Below are 25,184 nucleotides of genomic sequence, written 5' to 3'. Positions count from 1 at the left end.
ATTTTTACGTACGCGTAGAGCGATTTTGGTTAAGCTACTTTTTATCATTTTTTAACTTTTCAATTATCGGTAAGATAAAAGAAGCAATTAATTTTTAAAAAAAACCACATTAACTTTTGAATGACGATATGTAAAAACATTTGTTACAAATGTTTGAAAGTAGTTACGTTAAAAATAATTGTTGTAACTTTTTATTGCGATGATATTTCTTATCTTTTTATAACGTAATTTTACGCTATCCTTTTATCTAAATATTTTACAAAATGAAAAAAGTTCGCCAATCCTTAACTAAATATTTTTTGCAGATGATTTTAATAAAAAATACAGTAAAAAAACTGAATACAAATCAATATTACAAAAAACATTTATATTCTGTAATGTCTGAAAACAAAAATATGAAGACATTTTTTCAAGATATTAAAAAAATGTGCCAGTATATGAATAATTTATTTTTAATTTACATAAAATTAATTCTTCATTAATTATTACTCTTTGCTTTTTTTATTAGTTAAAAGTATATGGATACCTTTAACTTTAACATATACAGGGGGAGGGGGCCGGTACATAAGAAAAGAAAGTTACCTGTTACTCAAAATTTTTGAAAGAAGACAATTTGTTTAACTGCGTGCGATTCAATAAACTTTTTTTTTTTCATAAATCAAGTTATATTATAAAGTTAAAGACATCACGAGTAGACTATAACATCCGCTAATGACACAAATACTACGTTAAATATATTTATACAACGGAGGTTTCATTATGCATGCGCACGTTGCCGACTCCGTTAATTTAAAACTAAGGCATGTTTTAGTTTAATGACAGTCTTTATTCTTTACTAATGACTATGTATTTTTCTATATAAAATGAGACAAACTAGAATATCAAAACCAATATTTTTATTCTCTCCAAATTGTTTGAAGTTCAATAATGGATTGTATTTTGAAGAACCAAAAAATTACTTTGAAAACTTTTAAGTCTTGGGACTTTGCCGATGTTTTTCAAATTGAAACACTCACAGAAAAAGGGAAGATTTATGTCATTAAAGTCATATGTAGTTTATGTAAGCTTCATCAACAGAAAATCTTATCCAAAACCAATGGTGCCGTGAGGGCAGCTGCTCTATGGTTTATAAATGGCACGAATTATGTTAAAAAAGATAGTATTTGTAGACATTTGTCAGGAGCAACTCATCAACATGCAATTCAATTAGAAAATGAAGGCAAAAATGAAGATGGAGTAGCCAACAGTGTAAGGGTTTATAAATTAGTTAAATTTTTATGTTTCATTGTCAATCGATTCCATTTTAGTTAAAAGCAAAAAAAAATATTATATTTTTGGTTTATCAAATTAAATATTTATCCAAGTAAAGTTGTTAGACTTGAAATACTTTTTAAATCTTGTAAATCGTGACGTTAGAATATTAGGGTTCTATCTCACTTTTGTAATGTTGAAAGAATTTAAAAAATTTGTTATACCCTTATAAATTTTTTAAATCAAAAGTAAAAATTTGTTAACTTCGTTAAATTAAATAATTAAAACATTGTTTAATTGATTGCTTAGAACACACATTTTTTATTATTTATTAAGTAATATAAATTGGTTTAAGACAAAATAGCTAATCGGTAGATGAGAATTATAAGGTTCTATCTCCCAATGTGCATAGTGAAAAAGTTCAATTTTTTGTATTTATTTATAATAGTTTTGCGTTTAAAATTATACAATTTTAGTATATTAATCTTATTATTGTTATTTATATAATATTTAAATTGTATGTTTTTCTTTTTTCATTGTTAATTTCAACCTTGTTTAATAAAGTTGGAACTATCAACTAATTTGTAAACAAGCAAGTTTAAAAATAATACAATTAATAATGTAAAATTAATTATAAAACATAAATAACATTAAAAAATATACATATTTGATCAATATAAACAACGGATAATTGAATAACTTAAAATCGCAAGTTAAATTGAAGGCTTAGTGCTAAAAGTACTCAAGTCACAAAATTAATGTTTTGAGAAAATTTAGTTTGATCAGAGATATAACACTTCAAAACAAGGATTTAAAATGGCTGATCAAAGTAGATTTTCTTAAAACATTTACTTTGTGACTTAGGTACTTTTAGCACTAAACCCTTCAATTCTTTCAAGGGATCGTCCATAAATTACGCAACGCTAAATTTATTTAAAAAACAGTAGTAGGAGTTCTTAAGTTCTTTAACTCGGCGATTTTCACTAAACTTATTACGCTATTTTCATTTTTTTTTTGACTTTAGGCGTTGCAAGTGAAAACTTTTGATTATTTTGTCTTGTTTATTAGTGAAATTTAGCATTGCGTAATTTATGGTCGATTCCCAACGTCAAAAAATGGAGATTGAACCCTATTATTCAAAAGTCACAAAATGTAAAACGTAATAACGTTTTATAATCGACTAAAGTCGCATGATATGACGATCACTTTAACGCAGTAATGCATGTTCTGGATAATACCATAATTTTGGGAATTAATGAATAACTTAATTTATAGTATATTTTTTCAATAACAATTTGTTATTGAAAAAATATACTATAAATGTTTAATAAGTATAAATGAAAAAACACTAAAAATGTTTCAATAATATTATCTTATAAGTTCTCATCTCATAGGTTCGATCACTTTGTAAAATATATTTTGTTATTGTTAAAAAAAAATTATTTTCACAAAACTATTAATTACATGATATAATGGGTGACAGGAATAATGTCGCAAAGTTTTGATAGTCGCAAAATTTGATTGTCGCAAATTTGATTGTTGAAAATGTGAAAAAGGGATAGTGTCGCAAATTGTCGCATGATTGGTTGTCGAATAACAGAATAAGGAATAACGTCGCAAATGAATTTAATGAATAGTGTTGAAAATATAAGAAGGAATATTGTTGCAAAGGAGTTTAATGAATAGTGTCGAAAACAAAAAAAAAATGGAATAGTGTCGCAAATGAGTCTATGGGTCCGTTTTTACTATTTGCGACATTATTCCTTTTATTATTTGCGACACTATTCTTTTTTTTTTTTTTGCTATGTTAGGCCTTTTTAATATATTCGAAACTATTCCGAAATTCATTTTTCGACATTGTTCCCGTCACCCGTTATAATTAAAAACGTTATTAATAAACAAATATCAGCCATAATAAACATTGTTTTCAAAAAAATAAATTATTTGTTAATAATCAATACAATAAAAATGTTGTCTTTTTATTATTATTAATAAAAAGGAAACATTATCATTCTTTTTTTTCTTTCGTTGCTTAGTAACGCGTTATTAAGTGATGAAAGATTGATTCGTAGCCTTTGTTTATTACAGTAATTTGTCGCAAAAATTCATTTTCCGTTGTGGTGGCGCTGTTTTTCTTTTCTATTTCTATAACAATTTCAAATAATATTTAACAACGTTTTTTTAAAAACACATCTATTCAACACTTCCCGTTTTGCCATATTTCTTATTAATGGTGAAAAATGGTTTTTAGTAAAAATCAAAACAGCGTTTTGTCTGCGATGAAAACGATTATCGTCCTGAAACTTTTTTCGTCTCGCGATAATCGCCTTTACAAGCAGAATAAATAAAATAAACAAATGCTACTATTTGTTTAGGTTTTTGTCAAAAATTTGTCAACAAGCTCATGTTTAAACCCTTCTGCACTGAAAGAAACACACATGCAAAATTCCTACCGTAACCTTATAAAAATTGCCTATGAAATGGCATGCCACCCAACAATGCCTCACGCACATTTTCCTGTGTTGGTAAGTCCTAAATTAGTTGCAGATTGCGTTGAAATACTTTGTTTTAAGTTTTACTTGTTTTGATGTTGTTACTTGTAATTCATTACTTTTCTACTATAATTTTTTTATATATATATACGGAAGTTGTTCCCTCAATGGTATTGTTCTTTTAACATTCTCTCAAAGTCGCGGTAGTGAAGTTTGATTGGTTGATTTAAAATATAATATATAATATATATAAAATAACAATTTATTTGACAACAAAATTTAAAAAAATTAAAGATACTATACCGTTGCGCGAGCTACAGCCTTTTTATGTATTGGAATGTATTTGACTTTACTATTTTAGGTGAGGTGTGCAAAAATAACTGGCGCAAGCCTTATTAAACGCAACGAGAATGGGCACACATGCAGAGAAATGATTAAATGTTGTGCTGACTCTGTGCGGGAAAAATGCTTTGAAAACCTCCAAAGGTGCAATTTTTTTTCCATTCTTAGTGATGGAAGTCAAACAAGAAAAACTGGAAAAGAAAAGGAACTAGTTTTAGTTCGAACTGATAACAATGGCGTACCGATTTACATGGTAACAGAGTTGTTGGATATGTCACTTTTTGGTGGTAGCAACTCCAACTCCGTGACCATTGGTATAAACAGTATTTTTGAATCGGATAAATCATTATTTAAATTAAGTACCGAAGATTATACCAACAAAGTTGTATGTACAACAGCAGACGGGGCAAGTGTTAACTTCGGTATACCTAAAGGTGTGCTTTCCCAGTTGCAGCAAAACCGTTCATGGTTGATTAAAATTCATTGCATTAATCATAGAATTGAATTGGCTGTAAAAGATGCCTTTAAAGAAATTTCTGATTATATAAAGATTGACGACTTTTATATTGCCAATTATAATCTATTAAGATAAATTCAGATAAATTAAAAGCAAAAGTTAAAGCAGCTTTAAAATGCCAGCAGATTTGACGCATTATAACTTACCAAAAATTTCAAGGTTTGTTGAACAAGGTTTGTTGGACACAGGAGGAGAGGAGTTTTGAATCTGTTAGAATGGCCATGCTTTTATTATGGCCTATCAAAATTATGTAAGCGAACAGACCAATACCAAAGCTGTAGCAAAAGTGAAAGGCCTATTAAAATCATGTGCCATTCTTTCCTCTACAAAGTTGGTTTGCATCAAGACAGCTTGGAAATAATTATTCCTGCATCTAAAATATTCAAAACTAATGAGTTATTGGCTCATAAAATTCCAACAACTATAACTCAAACTCTATTAGAGATAAAAGACAAAATTAAATGTATCGGACAAGATAACAAATTTATGGACAGTTTCATAAAACACTACTTTGTCACTTATAATACTGATGTGGAAGGCTCATTTGCTAAGGCTGGTTATAAATGAAAGCACTTAAAAAATTGTACGTATGTCAGCGTAATATTAGAACAGAATAGTTTTGATCATGACGAATCAATTAGCGAAATTCGTCGAATTAAAAAAACCATTTTTTCAAAACAATATTCGATATCATCATGCAGGTTTCAGAACTATTTAAGAGAACTTATATTGTATTGAAGCATAAAGTTATTGACCCAATATATTGGATAATTGAAGACCTAGAATCAGGAGTGCAGGAAATCAATGATATTTGCAACCATTTTGAAGTGCCTTTAAAAAACACAGGGTTTTCAAAGACATGTCACATTAAGTGAATGGAAAAAACTAAAACGGCTTGTTAAAACTGAGTTTGATTGTCATCCAGTGCGCAGTTTGTGGAAAATTATTTTTAAAAAATACTTTATGGAATATCAAAACCTATGTTGCCTTATGTCATTAATTATGTGTATATCGGGGTCTAATTCAGAAGTTGAAAGAACATTTAGTACTGTCACCAATATCTTATCGGATAAACGCCTCTCTTTGAGTCACGAAGCACTTGCTGATTGTGTCGTAATTCTTGGAAACCATAGTCTTTGGTCAGAAGAAGACTATGATGATATAATTGAGCGTTCTCTCGCCAAGTACACGCAAAAACGCCGAAAATGTGTCACTGCTATTGCAGAAAAAAAAGTAGTTCAAAAAGACTTAGCAGATTTCGATCAACTAATCCAAACAAGTGATACGGAGGACATTGATAGTGACGATGATCTTTTAACAGATAGTCTTCGCGAACTAATTATGTAATAAAAAAAATTTATATATTCAAGTTTATATAGATAAATGAATTCATTAAGATTTTGACTTTTTTAACAGTATATTTTATTTAAGTAGGTACGCAAATAAAAACAAATATTGTTCAATAAATAAATTGAATGTTTCTTAACAAAGATTACCTCATATTTATTCTCCTTCTTTTTATTTTATTACTCTAAAATAAATTGCTTGCTAACGAAAAAAAAGAGTTTAGTAATAAAATTAAAATACTTTTGAGTTTGTTTATAAGTTAAGAAACTTCATTTTTTATGAAGAATTTTTAACAAATGCTTATTATAAACAGATATGATACGATTTATTAATTATACTTATATTGTTTTATTTGAGTATTTTTTTAAGTTCGCACGATTGCATAGAAATATTTAAAAAGTTTTTTGTTTTGAGAATTATTAACAAAAGAGTTTGCATAGTTAAGACTTTTTTATGTAATTTAATTTTTTTTTTTTTGTTTAATAAAATTCAAAAAAAAAAAAATTTAGTTGTTAAAAACGACTATTCTCTATAGCTGTGTTTTTTTGTGATTTGTTTAAATGTAAAACATTTATAAGATAACGTAAAACATTTATTCATTAAATTCCTGGCGAACGCGATCTTACTAAGTGCAAAAATATGCTCAAAACAGGCATTAAACTTTTTTATATTTTTTTATAACGCAAGTGAAAACGCTGAGCCACATAAATATACCTAATATACGTAATATCTTAAAAACCTAACTTATTCTTTGCTAGTCAAAACAAAATCACTGTTCAAGTAATTAACAAGGGTTTTCATTTATCAATATGTTAATATTTTTTGTTTACTCCCGAAGTTTTAAAAAATAAAAAATATTTCTTTTTTTTTATTAAATAACGCAATTGCAATTTTTAGAAATAATGTATATATATATATATATATATATATATATATATATATATATATATATATATATATATATATATATATATATATATATATATTATATATATTTTACTTCATAATATTGAACTAAAATTGATATTAAAATAACAATTGAAATCACAACAAACTTTTCATAATATATTCACATTTACAACATTTATACATTGTTTTAGTTAATTGAGTTAATTGTTAAATTAAACCAGTTCGCGGTTATTTATTTATTGCGGTAGTTAAAACACTTAATGTCAAAAAAAATAAAAATAAAGTTAAGCTTATGACGTCAAATATCGCGTTAAGCTAATGCGTTAAGCACTTTTTTATTTAAAACAAGGCCTGAAACGTTATGTACCCATTTGGTGCTATACCAATTAATACCTTGACAGTGTTGTGGTGCTTGTAATCAGACCAAGTCACTGCTTGGTTGTAAAGGGACTTTGGACGTTCAATAAATATTTCAAAACAATCAAGAATCACTCTACACTTGTGATGCTTTGCTTTCACAAAGGACTCTGGTAAGTTTTTTTTTATGACTTCACTTGGGAGCCAAACAATAATAGCATTTCCGAGAATATAAGCAATAATTCAAATAAAAGTGGTAAATATATTAGAACACAAAGCTTTTGAAATGTCAAAACGATCAGCAATATCTTCATTTAATAAACCTAAGCGCAACCTCATAAGTGTCATTAAAAATTCTTCTTTGTGTGATAACAGTTTACATTTAGATATAGATTTTAGTTGTTTAACTTTGCTACATGAATGTTTTGGGCCTCTCCAATAACGAATGGAGGGTAAAAATGGTTTTAACAAACCAAAAATAACATTAAAAATAGCAATCCAAGATATACCAGTATAAAAGTTCATTCTTTTATCATTGTTAACTAATCTCCAAGAGAATTTTTGTTTAAGCTTGACTGTTTGTTTTATTTTTGACTTTTTTAATTGATTAGTAAGGCTATTTACCTTACTAACATAAGAGGTGATAAGTGAAGATTTGTATTCACATGAAGTACAATAGTTAAGTTGTGGTAAGCTCAATGAATACGTATGGTCTGATAATATAGGTGATAAAACATCAGCATTAAAACTAAGACTTGAAAACTCTGTGACAATACTTTTTTCAGTCAACAAAGGTTCTACAGGTTGCATTTTACTAGAACATGGTAAAGAAGTGATTGGGTGCTTCATTAAAGTTCTTCTAGGTTTTTTTTGTTCAGGTTGATAAAAACCCATATTTATTGTTGGATTAGGGTTCATAACAGTTGGAATTTTATCAACAAAATGATCAGAGCATACTCTATATGCAGTTCCTGGTTTCCATGCACTTCCTTTTTTATTTCCTTCTCGTCTAAGCTGACTAATCCATTGTTATCTTTTTATGCTATTTCTTTTAAAATTAGGGAAACAATACATTCGAAATGGTGCCTCACATCCACACTCGGAGAGTATCTTCCCTTCGTGTTGAAAACACGTTTTATCTTTCAACTTTTCTAGCTTATAGGAACTATTGGTACATCCTATAACAGCACAGTTAACTTTCATCTTATATATTTTATTACTAACTGAGAACTGGAAAATTTTAGAGAGTTGGAAAATTTTATTACTAACTGAGAAAATAAATATTTACCCTTCTAAATTCGTTCCAGGACTTATTCATGCGCGATATTAATAATGGCAGAAGTTCGCTTGAACTCGTGTATTGCAGCTGTCATTGCCATTCCTCTTTCTATTATGTTCGAAATGCCTATGACCACTAATGCTATACCTAAAATTTGAAAATCAGCAACAATTTGTCTAATATTTAAGAAAGGCAACCCTTCACCACCAAACAACTACAGACCTATTTCAATGACCTGTATCGTTTGGAAAGTTATGGAATCAATCATTGCTAAAACCATAAAAAAATAACTCTTTTTCTCAACATCAATTCAGTTTTATAAATTGCAGATCCACATGCTCACAAATGCTGGCAACTTTAAACGAATGGACCACTGCCGAAAATAACAAAAAAATAGTTGACATTATCTATATTAATTTTGAAAAATCTTTTGATTGGGTAACTCATCATAAACTAATGTTCAAATTGCAATACTATGGAATTAAATACAAATTATTTAATTGGATTAAAAATTGTAACTAATCGCTTTCAATGTGTGTTGGTACCTCATATTCTGAAAACACTCCAGTTAAGGGTGGTATACCACAAGGAACTGTACTAGGACCTATAATGTTCTTAATATTTATTAACACCATAGTTTATTGCATTGATGGAGATTGTGGCATTAAGCTGTTTGCAGATGATGTTAAGTTGTATTAATTGAGAAATGATTGTAAAAACATTGATCTTTTAAACACTTTTAAAAAAATCTTGGCATAGTTCAATGATGCAACTAAAAAAAGAAGCCAACAAATGTTTTCATTTATGCTACGGAAGATATAATATACCTACTCACCCTTGTTCATTAAACTCCGTTATCAATATTGAAACCATTTATTCAATTCAGGATATTGGAATCACCATGTCCTTTGATACGAAGTTCTCTAATCACTGCTCTCATATTTCAAGCATACTCTCGCATTTACTTACTTTTAAAATCCTTTATCTCTAAAAATTTACAACTTTTGTTAAAAGCTTACAAAGTTTATGTGCAGCCTGTATTAATGTATACATTAATGATACTAGAAGTCTTTTTTACAGCAAAAGAATCATTAAAGCATGGAACTCACATCCTGACCACATAGTGAACACTTTCAGCATTCAAATCGAATTTAAAAAAGTATGATTTAAATTGTCATGCAATTTTGTTTTTTCACATTTACTCATATTAAATTTATTTTTTTTATTTTTTTGGTGTTACATAAGAGTAATTTAGTAATTACCTGTCTCACCATTTTGTATTTTGTACATTTTTCAAATACAAATAAATAAATAAAAATGATTATTGCATCAGTACACATTTATCTTCTCTATAGTCCTGTGTAAATAAGACAACTCTCCTTCTCTTTTCATACTAACAAAGCTTCAAAACATCTATACTATCTGCTTTGTAGTACAATATTTAACTTGTTTTTTTTTTTAAAGCAACTTTTATTATTGTTTTTCAAAACAATTTAATAAGAAGTTTAAAAAAAAGTCCACTAAAATTAAGAAACCCATATCTGTAAAGATCATATAAATATAAAAATGGTCAAGATATATAAATATAAAAATTTTTAAGAAAATATAATGAATAAAGAAAACAAAAATTACCTGGCCAGTAACAAAATCCAACATTTTATTAGCTATAGAGTGATTAACATAAGAAGCTTGTTTTAAACAACTTGCAGTATTGTTGGAATTTGGTCTTAACAGGTTGTGGTTTATTAGTATTTGAGGTATGACAACAAAACTGAACTCAACTATAAAGATGCCAATATTTAGAAAGAGCAATGACTTTAAGAACACAAAATAAGAGAGAATGCCATTTCCAAAATTTGCTGTAAAAATGTAAAAAAAAAATTTTATTAGCTCATAAAATAAACAACTATATTTATTAACAATCAAAAAAATTAATAACTATATACTATTAACTATAGTGGTCTTAACTCAACTACAGTGGTCTCAATTCAACTATAATGGTCTCAACTCTACTATAGTGTTTCAACTCAACTATAGTGGTCTTAGAGTTGCAAAAAAAATGTTTTTTTTTTTGAGTCAAAAAAACGTCTTTTTTCGTCTATTTTGGCACTTTTTATTTGTGCTTTTTGCTTTTTTTTAGTAATGTATTAGTTGCTTTTTTTAGCATAGAAGTAGTTATCATTTATTCTGGTATACTTTTTGTATATGATTATTAAAAGCACAATTACATGTATAAACACCAATCTAACATATATAGCTAATAAAAAATAAAATTAGCTATAAGCTAGTTTTAAACCTAGGCATACTGTATAGGAATGTTTATTTGCCATGCTATACTTCGTAACAACTGTGATACACTGTGATATTCTTACTCTATAAAAAAATTAATATTTTAATTTTGATAATATAAATATATTAGTGTATAATACCAAGCCAATTTAATATCAGACATCAAAAGCTCAAAAAAATAAGCAACCTTTTTTTTTTTTTTTACATCTTTGGCTGCATGGAACTACTATTAGAGTTGAAAGTTACTGAAAGAGAAAAGATGAAGAGTGTAGAGCAAGATAACGATTGTAGAGTAGACTTAAAAGATAGAGAGAGTAGACTTAAAAGATAGCTAACTATATGAATCGGGAAAGCAAGATGATTGAAGCCAATTCTAAAGAACTGATGTTTGAGGGGAAAAACTAGAGGAATAACAGTTATTGGAGCGCTTAGGAACAGTCAGAGAAAAAGGATGAGACTTAATTGAATGACGAGTAACACAAGAATGAACTTTAGTAGACGGCACAAGAGTCCCAAGCTCTTTAGACCAGTGCCAATTATAGTATTTGTAGAAAAGGAAAAGAGAAGCAACATTATGACAATGTGATAATGGTTGGAGGTTGGCAGCAAGAGCAGGTCCAAATATGTTGACAATGCGTTTCTGCACCTTGTCTATAAAAGAAAAGACATCATTCAAAAGAAGATCCGCCCCAGATATGGCAACAGTATTCCATACAAGGCTGGATTTGAGATTTATAGAGATTGAGAATACAATCCGGAGTAAGGAAGTGTCAAGCTCAATAAAGAGATGCAACCTTAGCAGATGCTAATTTTGCAACAAATTTGATATATGGTTTCTAAGAAAGATCGGAAGTAAGAGTTAACCCTAGAAGATGAAAGGTAGATGACTCATCAAGTACATTACTGTTCATAAATATAGGAAAATCTAAATTATTGCAAAAACAAGTGGCTGAAAAAAATTGAGTTTTATCTGAATTGAAGCTCATCAGCCACAGTGAGCCCCATGCTGTAGCAGAAGTGAGATCCTTTACAAGCTCAAATGCCCTCTCCAAGCAATCAGAGAGAGTTGGCTTCTTATCATGACAGAATAAATGGTAGAATCATCAGCGAACAATGCCATCTTAGATGTGAGAATGTCTGGAAGATTGCTAATGTAGCTGAAGAAGAGGAAATACCTTTAAATACAGAATTATTGATACTATTAAAGATTCTCCAGAAGTCGCGAAAGCCTAATTTTTGTGATGAAATATGAGATTTTATGATCTGAGAATAGCAAGTTTTGGCATGAGACAAAACTTTTTTACAATGGTTTCTAGCAATAATAAACAGACGTCTGTTTTCTGGAGAAATAATTTACTGATAGATATGGAAGTAGCGGTTTCAATTGGAAATTGCAGCAGCACAATGTGAGGAAAGCTATGGAGAAGAGTGAGGCTTGACCTGGAATCGTCGAGAGGGAATAAAAGATTCCATGCCAGCCTGAATCCACAAAGTTATGTAAGAAGCACGTTTGTCAGCAGGAAGAGGAAAAATTTCTACCCAAGGGCCATCATGAAGAAAATCATAGAAAGAGTCCCAGTCAGCTTTAAGGTAGTTGTAAGAGGTACAATAATAGGAGGACTCAGATGATAAAGAAGAATGAGGTAATAGTTTTAGAGAGATCAAACCGTGATCAGAAGCATCTAAGGGTGAATGTGGAGAGATTGAGCACTGACTAGGATCAAAAACAAGAAAAACAAGTCAAGTAGAGAAGCTAAATGATTTGGATTGTCTATAAAGAGAGTTGGAAAGTCTATTAACGCCTAGAAACGTTGGAAAGACTATTAACGCCTGCAGAGTCGCTGACACTAGAGCCAAGCCATTCAGTGTGATGAGCATTAAAGTCACCAATAACAACAATATTGGCTGATGGATAAAGAGAGAAGGATTGGTCAATTTGATCTTTTTACATACTTGATCTTTTGATGTTATTTCAAATCAATAACTTCATTTGAATTAACATCAAAAAGAATGCAGTCTTAAGATAAAGGAGAGCGATATAGAACAAAGAGAAAGGTGATAGAGTGAAGTGATGCTAAACAAAATCACATAAAAGAATAGCCTGTGGATTCAAACCTAGTTTGCCAACAAATGGGTGAATTCTTACAAATGTAAATGCCCAGGCCAAGCACGTGACCATTGGAGTCTTTACGAATTAAAGGAAGATAACCATTAACACTAAGATCACAAGATAAAACAGCTGAACTCAAATTTGTCTAACAAAAAGCACGTAGGTTTGTTAAACTTTGCAAGAGAGAAGACTCAACAAAAGAAAAGTTACTTCGAAGACCACGAATATTAGTGAATGATAGGATAGAGAACTTGGTAATGACGATGGTTTTTTGTGTTTTATAGTTTTTGGTACTTTATTCATTTTTAAATTTGTTAAAGAACTTGACTGAAAGCAAAGACAGTACTCAGCACACTGTTTTATAGCCCAAGCAATTGCCTCATTACTATTAATAAACCTTAGGTTATAACAAAGGGCTCCAAATATGGCCTTGACAATGCGCATCATGATGCGCATTGTCAAGGCCATATTTGGATGGTAATAAATGTTGTTTTATAGTTGTTAAAGGTTTACATATATGTTTATACTATGCTCAAAGTTAAAAAGTTTTTGATAAATACGTGTATGTGATGATATATGTTATATAGTTGTTTTATAAATGTGCTTATATAAATGTTTTTATAATAGTATGAAATGTATTTTATCTAATGTGTACATTGATTGTTAAATGAGGTGTTTTTATATTTAAAATTAAAAAAAATATTGTGTTTTATAATTAGTATAACTATAACACACAATATATTTGAGATATAGATCTAGAGCAAGATTCGTCAACCTTACCAGTCAAGCAGTGTTACTGCTTTAGGTCTAAGTGTAGTCTAGCCTTCAATATAACTATTTTGAAAATACATAACACCTTTAATAATTTTTTGTGTAATGTTGTTACCTTTGGCAGAATTGCCACTATAATTTTGAAAGTTTTTCCCTGAGTTTTCCCTGAGTAAATAATGTTTTTCCCTGAGTTTAGCTTTTTATATTACCTACGTTTTCCCTGAGTTTTCCATATTATATCCTATATATATATATATATATATATATATATATATATATATATATATATATATATATATATATATATATATATATATATATATATATATATATCTATATATATATATATATATATATATATATACATATATATATATATATATATATATAAATATATATATATATATATATATGTATATATATATATATATATATATATATATATATATATATATATATATATATAAAATATATATATATATATATATATATATATATATATATATATAAATATATATATATACAACCTGTAGATGTTGTCCGAATGTTTTTTCCATATTATGTTGACAAAAAGTAAAAATTAAAATGCAAGACCGGAATTATTTTTTTTTATTAATTGAGAGACTGCCTGCCCCAACCAAACCCTCAGTCGATGTAGCAACACTCCCTTGCGGGTCAGGCTAAAAGATAGTAGATGTAGCAGCACTCCCTTGCGGGTCAGGCTATTTGTCAGTCGATGTAGCAGCACTCCCTTGCGAGTCAGGCTATTTGTCAGTCGATGTAGCAGCACTTCCCTGCAAGTCAGGCTATAAGATAGTCGATGTAGCAACACTCCGCGCATGATTTACAAAAAAAAAAAAAAACTAAAAACATTTTATTAAAAAAATTAAAAATAAAATCATTTTATTAAAAAAAATGAAAATAAAAACATTGTTTATATTGTTAAAAACATTCAGAACGTTTTTAAAACATTCTGGTCAATTAAATTTGCGTTTTTGTGGTTTTTTTTAAAAACAATTTATTTGTAATTAAATTAATGGTTTTTACTATCGTACAACACGCAAATGTTGGACGAAAGTCAAAAGTAATTAAAAGTGACGTATGTGTTGGCGTAAGAATCACTTTTTTCCTTCCGCTCTTCCCAAAGACAACAAACTATAGATCTATATATATATATATATATATATATATATATATATATATATATATATATATATATATATATATATATATATATATATATGTATATATGTATATATGTATATATGTATATATGTATATATGTATATATGTATATATGTATATATGTATATATGTATATATGTATATATGTATATATATATATATATATATGTATATAAATTAGTAAAAACACTTATCTAATTTTTGATTACTTCAACACTGTGTTTCACCATCAGTAGGTTCATCAGGAAGAATTCTTCCTGATGAACCTACTGATATGTAGGTTCATCCGGAAGAATTCTTACTGATGAACCTACTGATGGTGAAACACAGTGTTGAAGTAATCAAAAATTAGATAAGTGTTTTTACTAATTTATTTTTGCTCTGTTCTTTTTGAACATTGAGCACTCTATTTGTAGAATACACTAACATAATTTATAATATATATATCTATATATATATATATATATATATATATATATATATTAATATATATATATATATTTATATATTTACAAAAATATAAATATACATATATATATATATATATATATATATATATATATATATATATATATATATAAATATATATATAAACATATATACATTTATATATATATATATATATATATATATATATATTATATATATATATATATATTTATATATTTGTATATTTACAAAAATATAAATGTACATATATATATATATATATATATATATAAATATATATAAACATATATACATTTATATATATATATATATATATATATATATATTTATATATTTGTATATTTACAAAAATATAAATATACATATATATATATATAAATATATATAAACATATTTACATTTATATATATATATATATATATATATATATATATATATATATATATATAAATATATATATATATATATATATATATTTATATATTTGTATATTTACAAAAATATAAATATACATATATATATATATATATAAAAATATATATAAACATATATACATTTATATATATATATATATATATATATATATATATATATATATATATATATATACATATATACATTTATATATATTTATAAATATATAAATATATATATATATTATATAGATATATAATTAAATATATATATATTATATATATATAATTATATATATATATATATATATATATATATATATATATATATATATATATATATATATATATATATATATAAATAATTTAATTAGATTCTAAATGTACTAAATACAATGAAACAATGCAAATATTTTTTATCAATTCTAAAATTGAACACAAAAAACAGTTTTTAGCAAGAAACTTTATCAATAAGTTTCTTCTTTGCATTTAATAGTTCTAAAACTGAATCTAACTCCATTGATTCTTTTTCTGTTTCATCACATTTTCTTTTTAAAGCAGTTGCTTTTTTAAGCATTGTTAAATCATTATTTTTGTCAGCATCTTCAACAGATTGAATAAAATCTTTGTTTAATATACAACATGCTGTTACAAGTAAAGCCTTTTTTTTTTATACTTCTTCAATTTCTTCTAATAAGATTACTCTTTGGTGGTTTGATTCACACTCTTTCCTTGAATTAATTTTCTCTGCTAAACTCATTTGATACTGTTGTCTGGCTGACTTAACTGATAACATTAATGCATTTGTGATATTTATAGTGTCAGCTTGAACTTTTTGAGAACTCATATGATCTCTTATAATGCGATGCGAAACTATTGAGTCTGACTGAATATTTTCGTTTAGAATTGATTTGTTTATGCTGAAACCCCTTTCTACAAAAGCTTGACCATGACTTACAGTTAAAATCATTTTGATAATATAAGAAAGTTCCTTATGTTTGACTATATCCAGTTGATGAAAAAAGAAGGTATCTAAACGAGTGATTTTTTTTATCAAAATTAAGAAATTTTTCTATATTTATTTTCATGTCATTTCTTAAAAGTATAGAATACTGAAGCATGACTTTATCACTTTGTGTTGCAGATATAATCTTTAAACTAACAAGATAATGTAACAACCTTTTTAGTTTATTTTGATTAAACTCGATTGATGATGCTTTGAGTTCGATTGGTTCAAAACAACTTGCATTTGCTATGATTGCAGAGTCTAGCGGGATACGTTTCAACAGATTTTCCATGGTTTTTGTGAGAAATAAAACACATTCATTTCTAAACTGTTTTACTTCATTAAGAGTGATTTTATCTTTTTTTAAAAGTTCTTTTATTGAAACTTCGGCGGCAAGACCTATAATAAAATCTTTCTCGTGAAGCAAATAATCTTTTTTATAGAGATCTAATTGTTTTAAATCACTACCTTTTTTGCAACTTTGAATTACTGATGGTTTAATGAATAAAGTTAAAATATTTGTAATCAATTCCCTAAGGTCATTGTACATGTATGGAATCATTGGTTGATCGGTCTGATAGAGTGTCAAGTAAGTTTTGAACAAACTGGCAACATAACTGAAAAATTGTAATTTTGAAACAGTCCAGAAGTCATTCGACGCTTTTTGAACATTAAAAAATTTTTTTGAGGAAGGCTGTTTGGACTTTGACAATTTTTCCCAAAATCTATTTAATTTTACAATGTTGTCCCATATTTCAATTAAACGATCTGAAACAACTTGGTCTTCAATCCATCTAGTTGAACAGAAACTTAATGGATAGCGATTTGACCCAGTGACACTGCTATAGTCATCTCTTCTCGCAGGAGTATCATGCAATATTTGATATGCTCCCTTAAGAATACTTTTTAAATTCCATGATGTAGACTCAGAACCGATCTTAAAAGCTCCGTGTATTGAATGTAAACTACAACTCCCAATGTCAAATAAAGAATTTAACTCACACTCATTTCGGTATATAGAAAGTTCTTTAAAAAACTTCCAATTTGTATTAGGCCCATCCATAGATACTTGGATCATTTTAGATAAGTCCAGACATTCTATTTCTTTATTAAAACCTTTAAGTATATGCGCTGCAGAAGAGTGTCCAAGAAAAACTGAATTCAAATATCGCACATTAACCTGGTTTTCTAGAGTATTCCAAAATCTAACAATAATATCCATTTGACAATTTTGCGTAACTTTGTTTAAACATTCATCAAACGAGACAACATAACATGGTGAACTTTTGATGGTTTCAAGAAGTAACGATTTAAAATATGGTGCTAACCCAAAATTAATCATATACCCTATTTTTGTTCTTCCTAATGTTAGTCCTAATGCAAATTTACTATCTGGAAACATACTAGTAAATAATTGGCTCATATTAGCAGAAGCATTGTTTGACAATCCATACATAACAGTTGCAAGAGCCCATTTAATTTCAGATCTTGTTTCTTCATTAGAAGCAACAACAAGTTCTAAAGTTCTTTGACCGACTGCCAGGGGTACTGTTGGTGTAATAGTAGAATTTTTTGCAACAGGTTTAAAAAAGTGACTTCTGGATTTAGCTAAAACATTAACTTGGTGCTTTTTACCTTCATTATGACTCTTAACTGCCTGAACTCCCATTTTTGATAAGTTAAAGGTTTTGCAGCAACTGCTACATCTAGCAAATTTATTGTCATTAGTTTTTACAAGCCATTCTTTATATTCTGGGTGAGTAAGCCAATCATTTGAAAAAAATGTTTGATCCATTTTATTTATTATTAACTCTAAAAAAATGCATTCTTCTTACAACCATATTATTTATTTATAGATAAAATGATTACAAATTATAAAATTGAATATAATACATTTTTATATTATTTTATTTAGGGTCCATCCATAAAGGACATCACGCAAATAGGGTTGTGGTCAAGATAAAAAGGGAAAAAAAAGTACAAGGGAAAGGAAGGTTATCAGAAAAGGATGTCACTTTCTAGATTTTTTATTTAAATATTTTTATGAAGTTATTTTGAGATAATATTTTTTATTTTATTTTTTTAAAAGTGTGGCAACACTTTTGAAAAATAAAAATGTTATAAACATCATTGTGAGATTAAACCAAACCAAATTTAAAATAAATTGTACAATTATATAAAAAATTACTAATAATATACATTATGAATTTTAACTAGTTTAAACTATTGTAAATAATTTGATAAATAACTATTTTACGAAAATGGGAAAAAAAATTTCCCTGAGTATTCCCTGATTTTAAAAAAAAAAAAAAATTCCCTGAGTTTTCCAGGTTTTCCCTGGGATTCATGCTATTTCCAGGTTTTCCAGGTTTTCCAGGTTGAGTGGCAACCCTGTTTGGCTTATCTTTATGTTAGTGTCTCGCTGCTTTTGTTTCTTAATATAAATACATTAATATAATTTCTTCAAGCAGAAACATAAATTAGTGACTTTTATCTGAAATAGCACAGTGAATATCATTATTATTAGTGCGCATAGTTATACCTATTGTTTGATATTAGTTACAATTCTGTATTCTGTAAAATACACTATTTCTTAGTTTTTAAGTAGTTTCCAGACTTTTCTTAACCAAGCGTTTTCTTAAAGAAGTCATGACCTTTTATGGTATGAGTTAAAAATGTTTAAGTTGACATTAGGTAGATAATGTTTAGTAGCTTGAAATGATAGGTAATATAAAATCTTTTTAAAATTTTATTAAGTAATTAGTTTATTGTAATCATTTTTTATATTGTACTTTTAAATTTAAAGCTTCGTGTTTTAGATGTTAATATTAAAAATATAAGTTACTATAATTATTAGATGGGGTCTACTGTTAAAAGATATTTATGGGTGGTTTCATGCTTTCACATGCTTTTAATAATTGGGATAAAAGCCATGACAACATTTTGTTATAAATAAAATTTATCTATAGTATTGTTAAAACCTTTGCTCTTTGAAAAAAATGTTTCTGGCTTTTCAATAAGTGTATAATAATTTCTCTTGCATGAATGAATTGTGGTTTAGGATATAATTGTGTTATTAAATGTTTGCTTTTCTATATTTAATATAGCATTAATCATTTTCATACAATTTTATTTAAGTTTAACTATTTGTAATTTATTAGGATTTAGATTGTTAGAAAATTCATGTTTACAGAGTTGTATATGCATTTATATATGCATGTATGTATATATATATATATATATATATATATATATATATATATATATATATATATATATATATATATATATATATATATATATATATATACTTTATTAGAAACATTTTACTGTTTCTAATAAAAAAGGATATTTGTTTGTTTCTAAATTTTTTTTATTAGAAACAAAATAAATTCTTTGTTAATATGGTTGCAGGTTTTTCTTAACTTTAATTAAATAAACTTAAAAAAAAGTAATACAAGTGTATTACTTTTGATGATGGCAAATTAATTTTATTTTGCATTTACTTGGTTTCTTTATTTTATAATTTTTCGAATAAGATTATTTTAGTTATTAAGTTTTTTTATTTTATTGTTAACTTTAGAGTAGTAAAACAAAGAAATAATTAGTGTTGCTTTGATAAATATGTTTAATGATAATGATGACATTGAAATGGATGATGGGCTAGATGAAGTTATGTATTTATAAGACAATGTAAGTGCTATAAGGCGTGTTAAAAATAATCGTAGACGAAATGAAAGAAATAGACTTAGGCGAGATGAAATTATTCATTTACAAAATGAAAGAAATAGGCTTAATCAAGATGAAGTTAATCATTACCAAAATGAAAGAAATAGGATTGATCGAGATAATGTTAATCGTCGCCAAAATGAAAGAAATAGGCTAAATTGAGGTGAAGTTAATCATCGCCAAAATGTAAGAAGATCTGTTCGACAAAGGACAAATGTATTCTATAGCAAGAAGTAATGCTATTTCAGATTATAATTATATAGGAGAAATGAATCAAATTTGTCAGCACTGTGGTGCTAAGAAATTTCCAGATGAAACACATTTTCTATGTTGCCATAATAGTAAGGTAGCATTACCTCCCCTTTCACCATTTACACTAGTTTTACAGGATTTATTTACAGGGAATTATGTAGATCGTAATGCTAATGTAAATTTTTTAAAACATATTCGAAATTATAATGCCTGTCTTTCTTTTGCTTCTTTTAAAGCAACTGTAGTTCAATCAATAAATCATGGGCCTCCGTGTTTTAAAATATGTGGCCAGATTTATCATCGTGCAGGTAATCTTAGGCCAGATCAAGATATTCCCCCAATATATTCTCAACTATATATATATGATCCACTTGCAGCAGTAAATTTTAAAATGCAACAACGTGGTAATGATCTTTGTTTACGTGATTTAATGTTTCAATTGCAAACTATAATTACTGAACAAAGTCCATTTGTTCTTGCATTTAAAAATATGGCTGAAGTAGAAGATGAGGAAATTCATCAAGCGGCTATAGAAGGTCGCCAAGCTTCTGTTGTAAAAATGTCTTTACTTGAAGGGGGTGATAGGCATCGCTATAATCTACCTTTACATGATGAAGTTGTATTTGTTGGCAAAGATGGTGCTCCCCCAACTTCTAGGGAAGCTGTTATTTACCCTCTCTTTTTCCCAAGTTTATCCTCTCTTTTTCCCAAGAGGTGATGCTGGTTGGCATAATCAGTTAGTACATAACCCTGAGCGTGCCACGCTGGTTAGAAATCATGTTACATTATCTCAGTTCTACAATTATAGACTTTCTGTTTGGCAATTTTTCTATTCATTATTTTATGGCAAGAAACTATTTCAGCAATATGCTGTAGATGCATATGTAAAAATTGAAGGCCAGCGTCTTGCTTTTATCAGAAATAATCAAAATAAACTGAGAAGCGAGCAGTATGATGCCTTACATGAACATGTTAACAACATTACGAACGAACGCAATGTTAGACCAGGGTGAGTAGTTATTTTGCCATCATCTTATGTAGGAAGTCCTAGAGCTTTAAAAGAAAATTTTGAAGATGCTATGGCAATTATTAAAAAGTATGGTAAACCAGATCTTTTTATTACTTTTACTTGCAACCCAAAATGGCGTGAAATAACAGAAAGTTTATATCCAGGTCAGACTGCAAATGATAGACCTGATTTGGTCATTCGAGTATTTAAACTCAAGTTAAATAACCTCCTCAATGATATATTCAAGCATGGTGTATTAGGCAAAGTTGTAACGCATGTTCAGGTTATTGAGTTTCAAAAGCGTGGTTTGCCACATGCCCACATTTTACTTCATTTAGCCAATGATGGTAAACTTGAAACAGCACAGGATATCAATAATTTAATATGTGCAGAAAATTCAAATCTGGTTGTTAATCATGAACTTTATGATATTATTAAAACTTGCATAATTCATGGCCCATGTGGGATACTGAATCCTAAATCTCCCTGCATAAAAGATGGAGTGTGCAGCAAAAATTATCCTAAAGAATTTAATGCCAACACAGTAGCCGTTCACAATGGTTATCCACAATATAGACGTCATGATGATGGGTTGGTTATCAATATTCAAGGCAACAATGTAGATAACCGTTGGGTGGTACCTTACAATCCTTGGTTATCTAAGACCACATCAAGCCCACATTAATGTTGAAGCTTGCATGTCTGTAAAGGCTGTTAAATATTTGTACAAATACATATACAAAGGGCATGATTGTGTAAATGTTTTGATAAGTGAACAGGTTAATCACAATGAAGTAAATTTTTAGATTGTCGTTATGTTAGTGCACCTGAGGCACTGTGGCGAATATTTGAGTATCCTATAAGTCATATGTCTCACACTATTATCCGTCTTAAGGTTGTGTATTTTAGAGAAGGAGAAGAACAAGCGATACACACCTGACGGCATGGTTTAAATTAAATTCTGAAAATGAAGGAGCGCATCGCTATTCATATGTAGACATTCCGAATCACTTTGTATTTGATGATAAACATTGTAAATGGAAGGTTAGACAAAGAGGTGGAAATAAGGTGATAGTAAGAATGTATAAAGTTAGTCCAACAGGAGAATTATTTTTTCTTAGATTGTTACTTTTGCCGGCAAAAGGAGCAACATCTTGGGCGGATTTGCATACTGTTAATGGAATAGTTCTTGAAACCTTTCGTGAAGCATGTGTTTTAAAAGGTTTGTTGCAAGATGGCACTGAATGGCAGAATACTCTTTCTGAGGCAGTTTTAACTCGAATGCCTAACCAAATTAGACAGCTGTTTTCAGATATTTTAACCTTTTGTAAACCTGACGACCCTTTGCATCTTTGGAATACATACAAAGCTTTTATGATGGAGGATTTCATTCATCGCCAAGTTCCATTTATATTAGCTGAACAAGCTACTCTTCGTCAAATCGAAAAGATTATTAATCAAAGTGGTAAAACGCTATCTGATTATAATTTGCCTGTTGTTGATGAATTCATAGATTTTAATCTAGAAAATTTAAATGATAATGTTCAGCAATCAATTGACGAAGCTAATATAATGAGACCGCTTCTTAATGTCAATTAATTAAATGTAAGTAATGCTTTCCTTGCTGCATTGAACGAGCAACCAAGTGTAGAAAATCTACATTCCAGATTGTTTTTTATGGATGGACCAGCTGGTAGTGGAAAAACGTTTACGTATAATTATTTGGTTGCTGAAACCATAAGTAGGGGTTTTAAATCTGCTACAGTTGCATGGACTGGCATTGCAGCAACTCTTCTTACAAATGGATCTACATTGCATGGTTTATTCAAACTTCCTGTCCCAATATTGGATAATAGCACATGTAATGTAACCCCTAACTCTATACATGGACATTTTTTTAAACAAGTTAGTTTGTTTTTGTTTGATGAAACATCCATGATACCTAAACATGCCTTAAATGCAATTGATAGGTTGTTAAAAGATGCTTGCAACAACAACTCTCCGTTTGGAGGAAAAGTCATTCTTTTTGGTGGTGACTTCAGGCAAATACTGCCTGTTGTAAAAAGAGAACAACCAGCTGAAATTGTAGAATTGTGTATAAAATGTTCCTTACAGTGGCGATGGGTGCAGAAATTTACATTAAAGGAAAATATGAGAGTACATGATGGGGAAAGAGAATTTTCCCAATGGCTATTAAAACTTGGTAGTGAAACAATGCTTGTCAAAGAAGAGGGTTCTTTTAAAGGATGCATTGAAATACCTTATCAGTGCATTATTAGAGAAAATGTCTCTATTGTTGATAAGATTTTTGGAGATGCTGAGCAAAATGATTATTCTAAACGTGTCATTTTAACACCTACCAATGTGGATTCATTATCAATTAATGAAGAAGTGCTTGAATGTCTACCGGGTGAAGTCAAAATTTATTTAAGTGCTGATCAAATTAAGACTGATGACATTAATGAAAGAAATAACTTTCCTGTTGAGTTTTTGAACAGCTTAACTCCTTCAGGTATGCCTCCTTATCGTTTAAAATTGAAAATTGGTTGTGTGATTATGCTACTTAGAAATTTAGATCTCAAAACTGGGTTATGCAATGGCACTCGAATGGAAGTTTGCGCTCTTTAAAATAATTATATTGATGCAGAGGTTTTGACAGGTGTTTCCGGTGGTAAACGGGTATTTGTTCCTCGAATTCAGTGTTTTTTTCATGGGCAACTATATGTTGCATGTTCAAAGAACTAGAGCATTTAATAGTTTATTTTTCAAAATTGATAAACATAACATTCAAAATATGGTCGTTGAAAAATGTTACACAAATAATGTTATATTTTCTAATGTTCTTAATTTATAATCTAGGTTTTTCACATTTCTAAATGTTCATATCTTGCAAGCACGAGCTGTATGATATGTATCTAATGACTTTTAGTTATTAATTATACTTTAATATATCAATTGTACTTTTTATTTATCATTTTTCCTTTTTTTTGTTTAAACATTTGTTCCAAAATTCCATATAAAATTCTAAATGTTGCATTAACAAAATAGCATAAATTTTGAATTATTTAATAAATGGTTTTCAAAAATGTTTTATTTACAAATATACTTGAATTTTAAATGATTATTGTTTTAATATTAAACATTTAATTTTTTTTAAAAAAAATATAGAAAATGCAACCAGTTTTTGTCATTTTGCCTACTGTTACAACTGCTTTTAAATAGTTATTAGTGTTATAATTCATAGCCAAATGTGTAGAGCTAGGTCGTTAAACTAGCCAAGCAAGTGTGTGTAGTGCTAGGCCGTTAAACTAGCCAAGCAAGTGTTGTGTCTTGCAGTGTATGTAGTAAAAGAGCTAAATATCTCCAACTTCTGTTTTTAGATATATTTTGCGTTGCGTAATTTATGGACGATTCCTTACTGTTATATTTAATGTCTGTTGTCTAGCCTTTTATAGCTATATATATATAAAACACAT

The 25,184-nt window shown here is 28.2% G+C and overlaps 1 protein-coding gene across 2 annotated transcripts in view; it reads right to left on the bottom strand.

The window, feature by feature from the left end:
- LOC100210491 (transmembrane channel-like protein 7) overlaps positions 1–25,184 on the bottom strand; it is a 120,915-nt gene that overhangs the window by 65,501 nt on the left and 30,230 nt on the right. For both annotated transcript variants that reach the window (XM_065803602.1, XM_065803603.1), the window contains exon 5: positions 10,127–10,353. In XM_065803602.1, the coding sequence (XP_065659674.1) occupies positions 10,127–10,353 (227 nt within the window). The remainder of the gene's footprint in view (positions 1–10,126; positions 10,354–25,184) is intronic.

This window comes from Hydra vulgaris, chromosome 08 (assembly GCF_038396675.1).
Source record: "Hydra vulgaris chromosome 08, alternate assembly HydraT2T_AEP".
NCBI classification, from domain to species: Eukaryota; Metazoa; Cnidaria; class Hydrozoa; order Anthoathecata; family Hydridae; genus Hydra; species Hydra vulgaris.
This window is presented reverse-complemented; position numbering and strand designations above follow the sequence as displayed.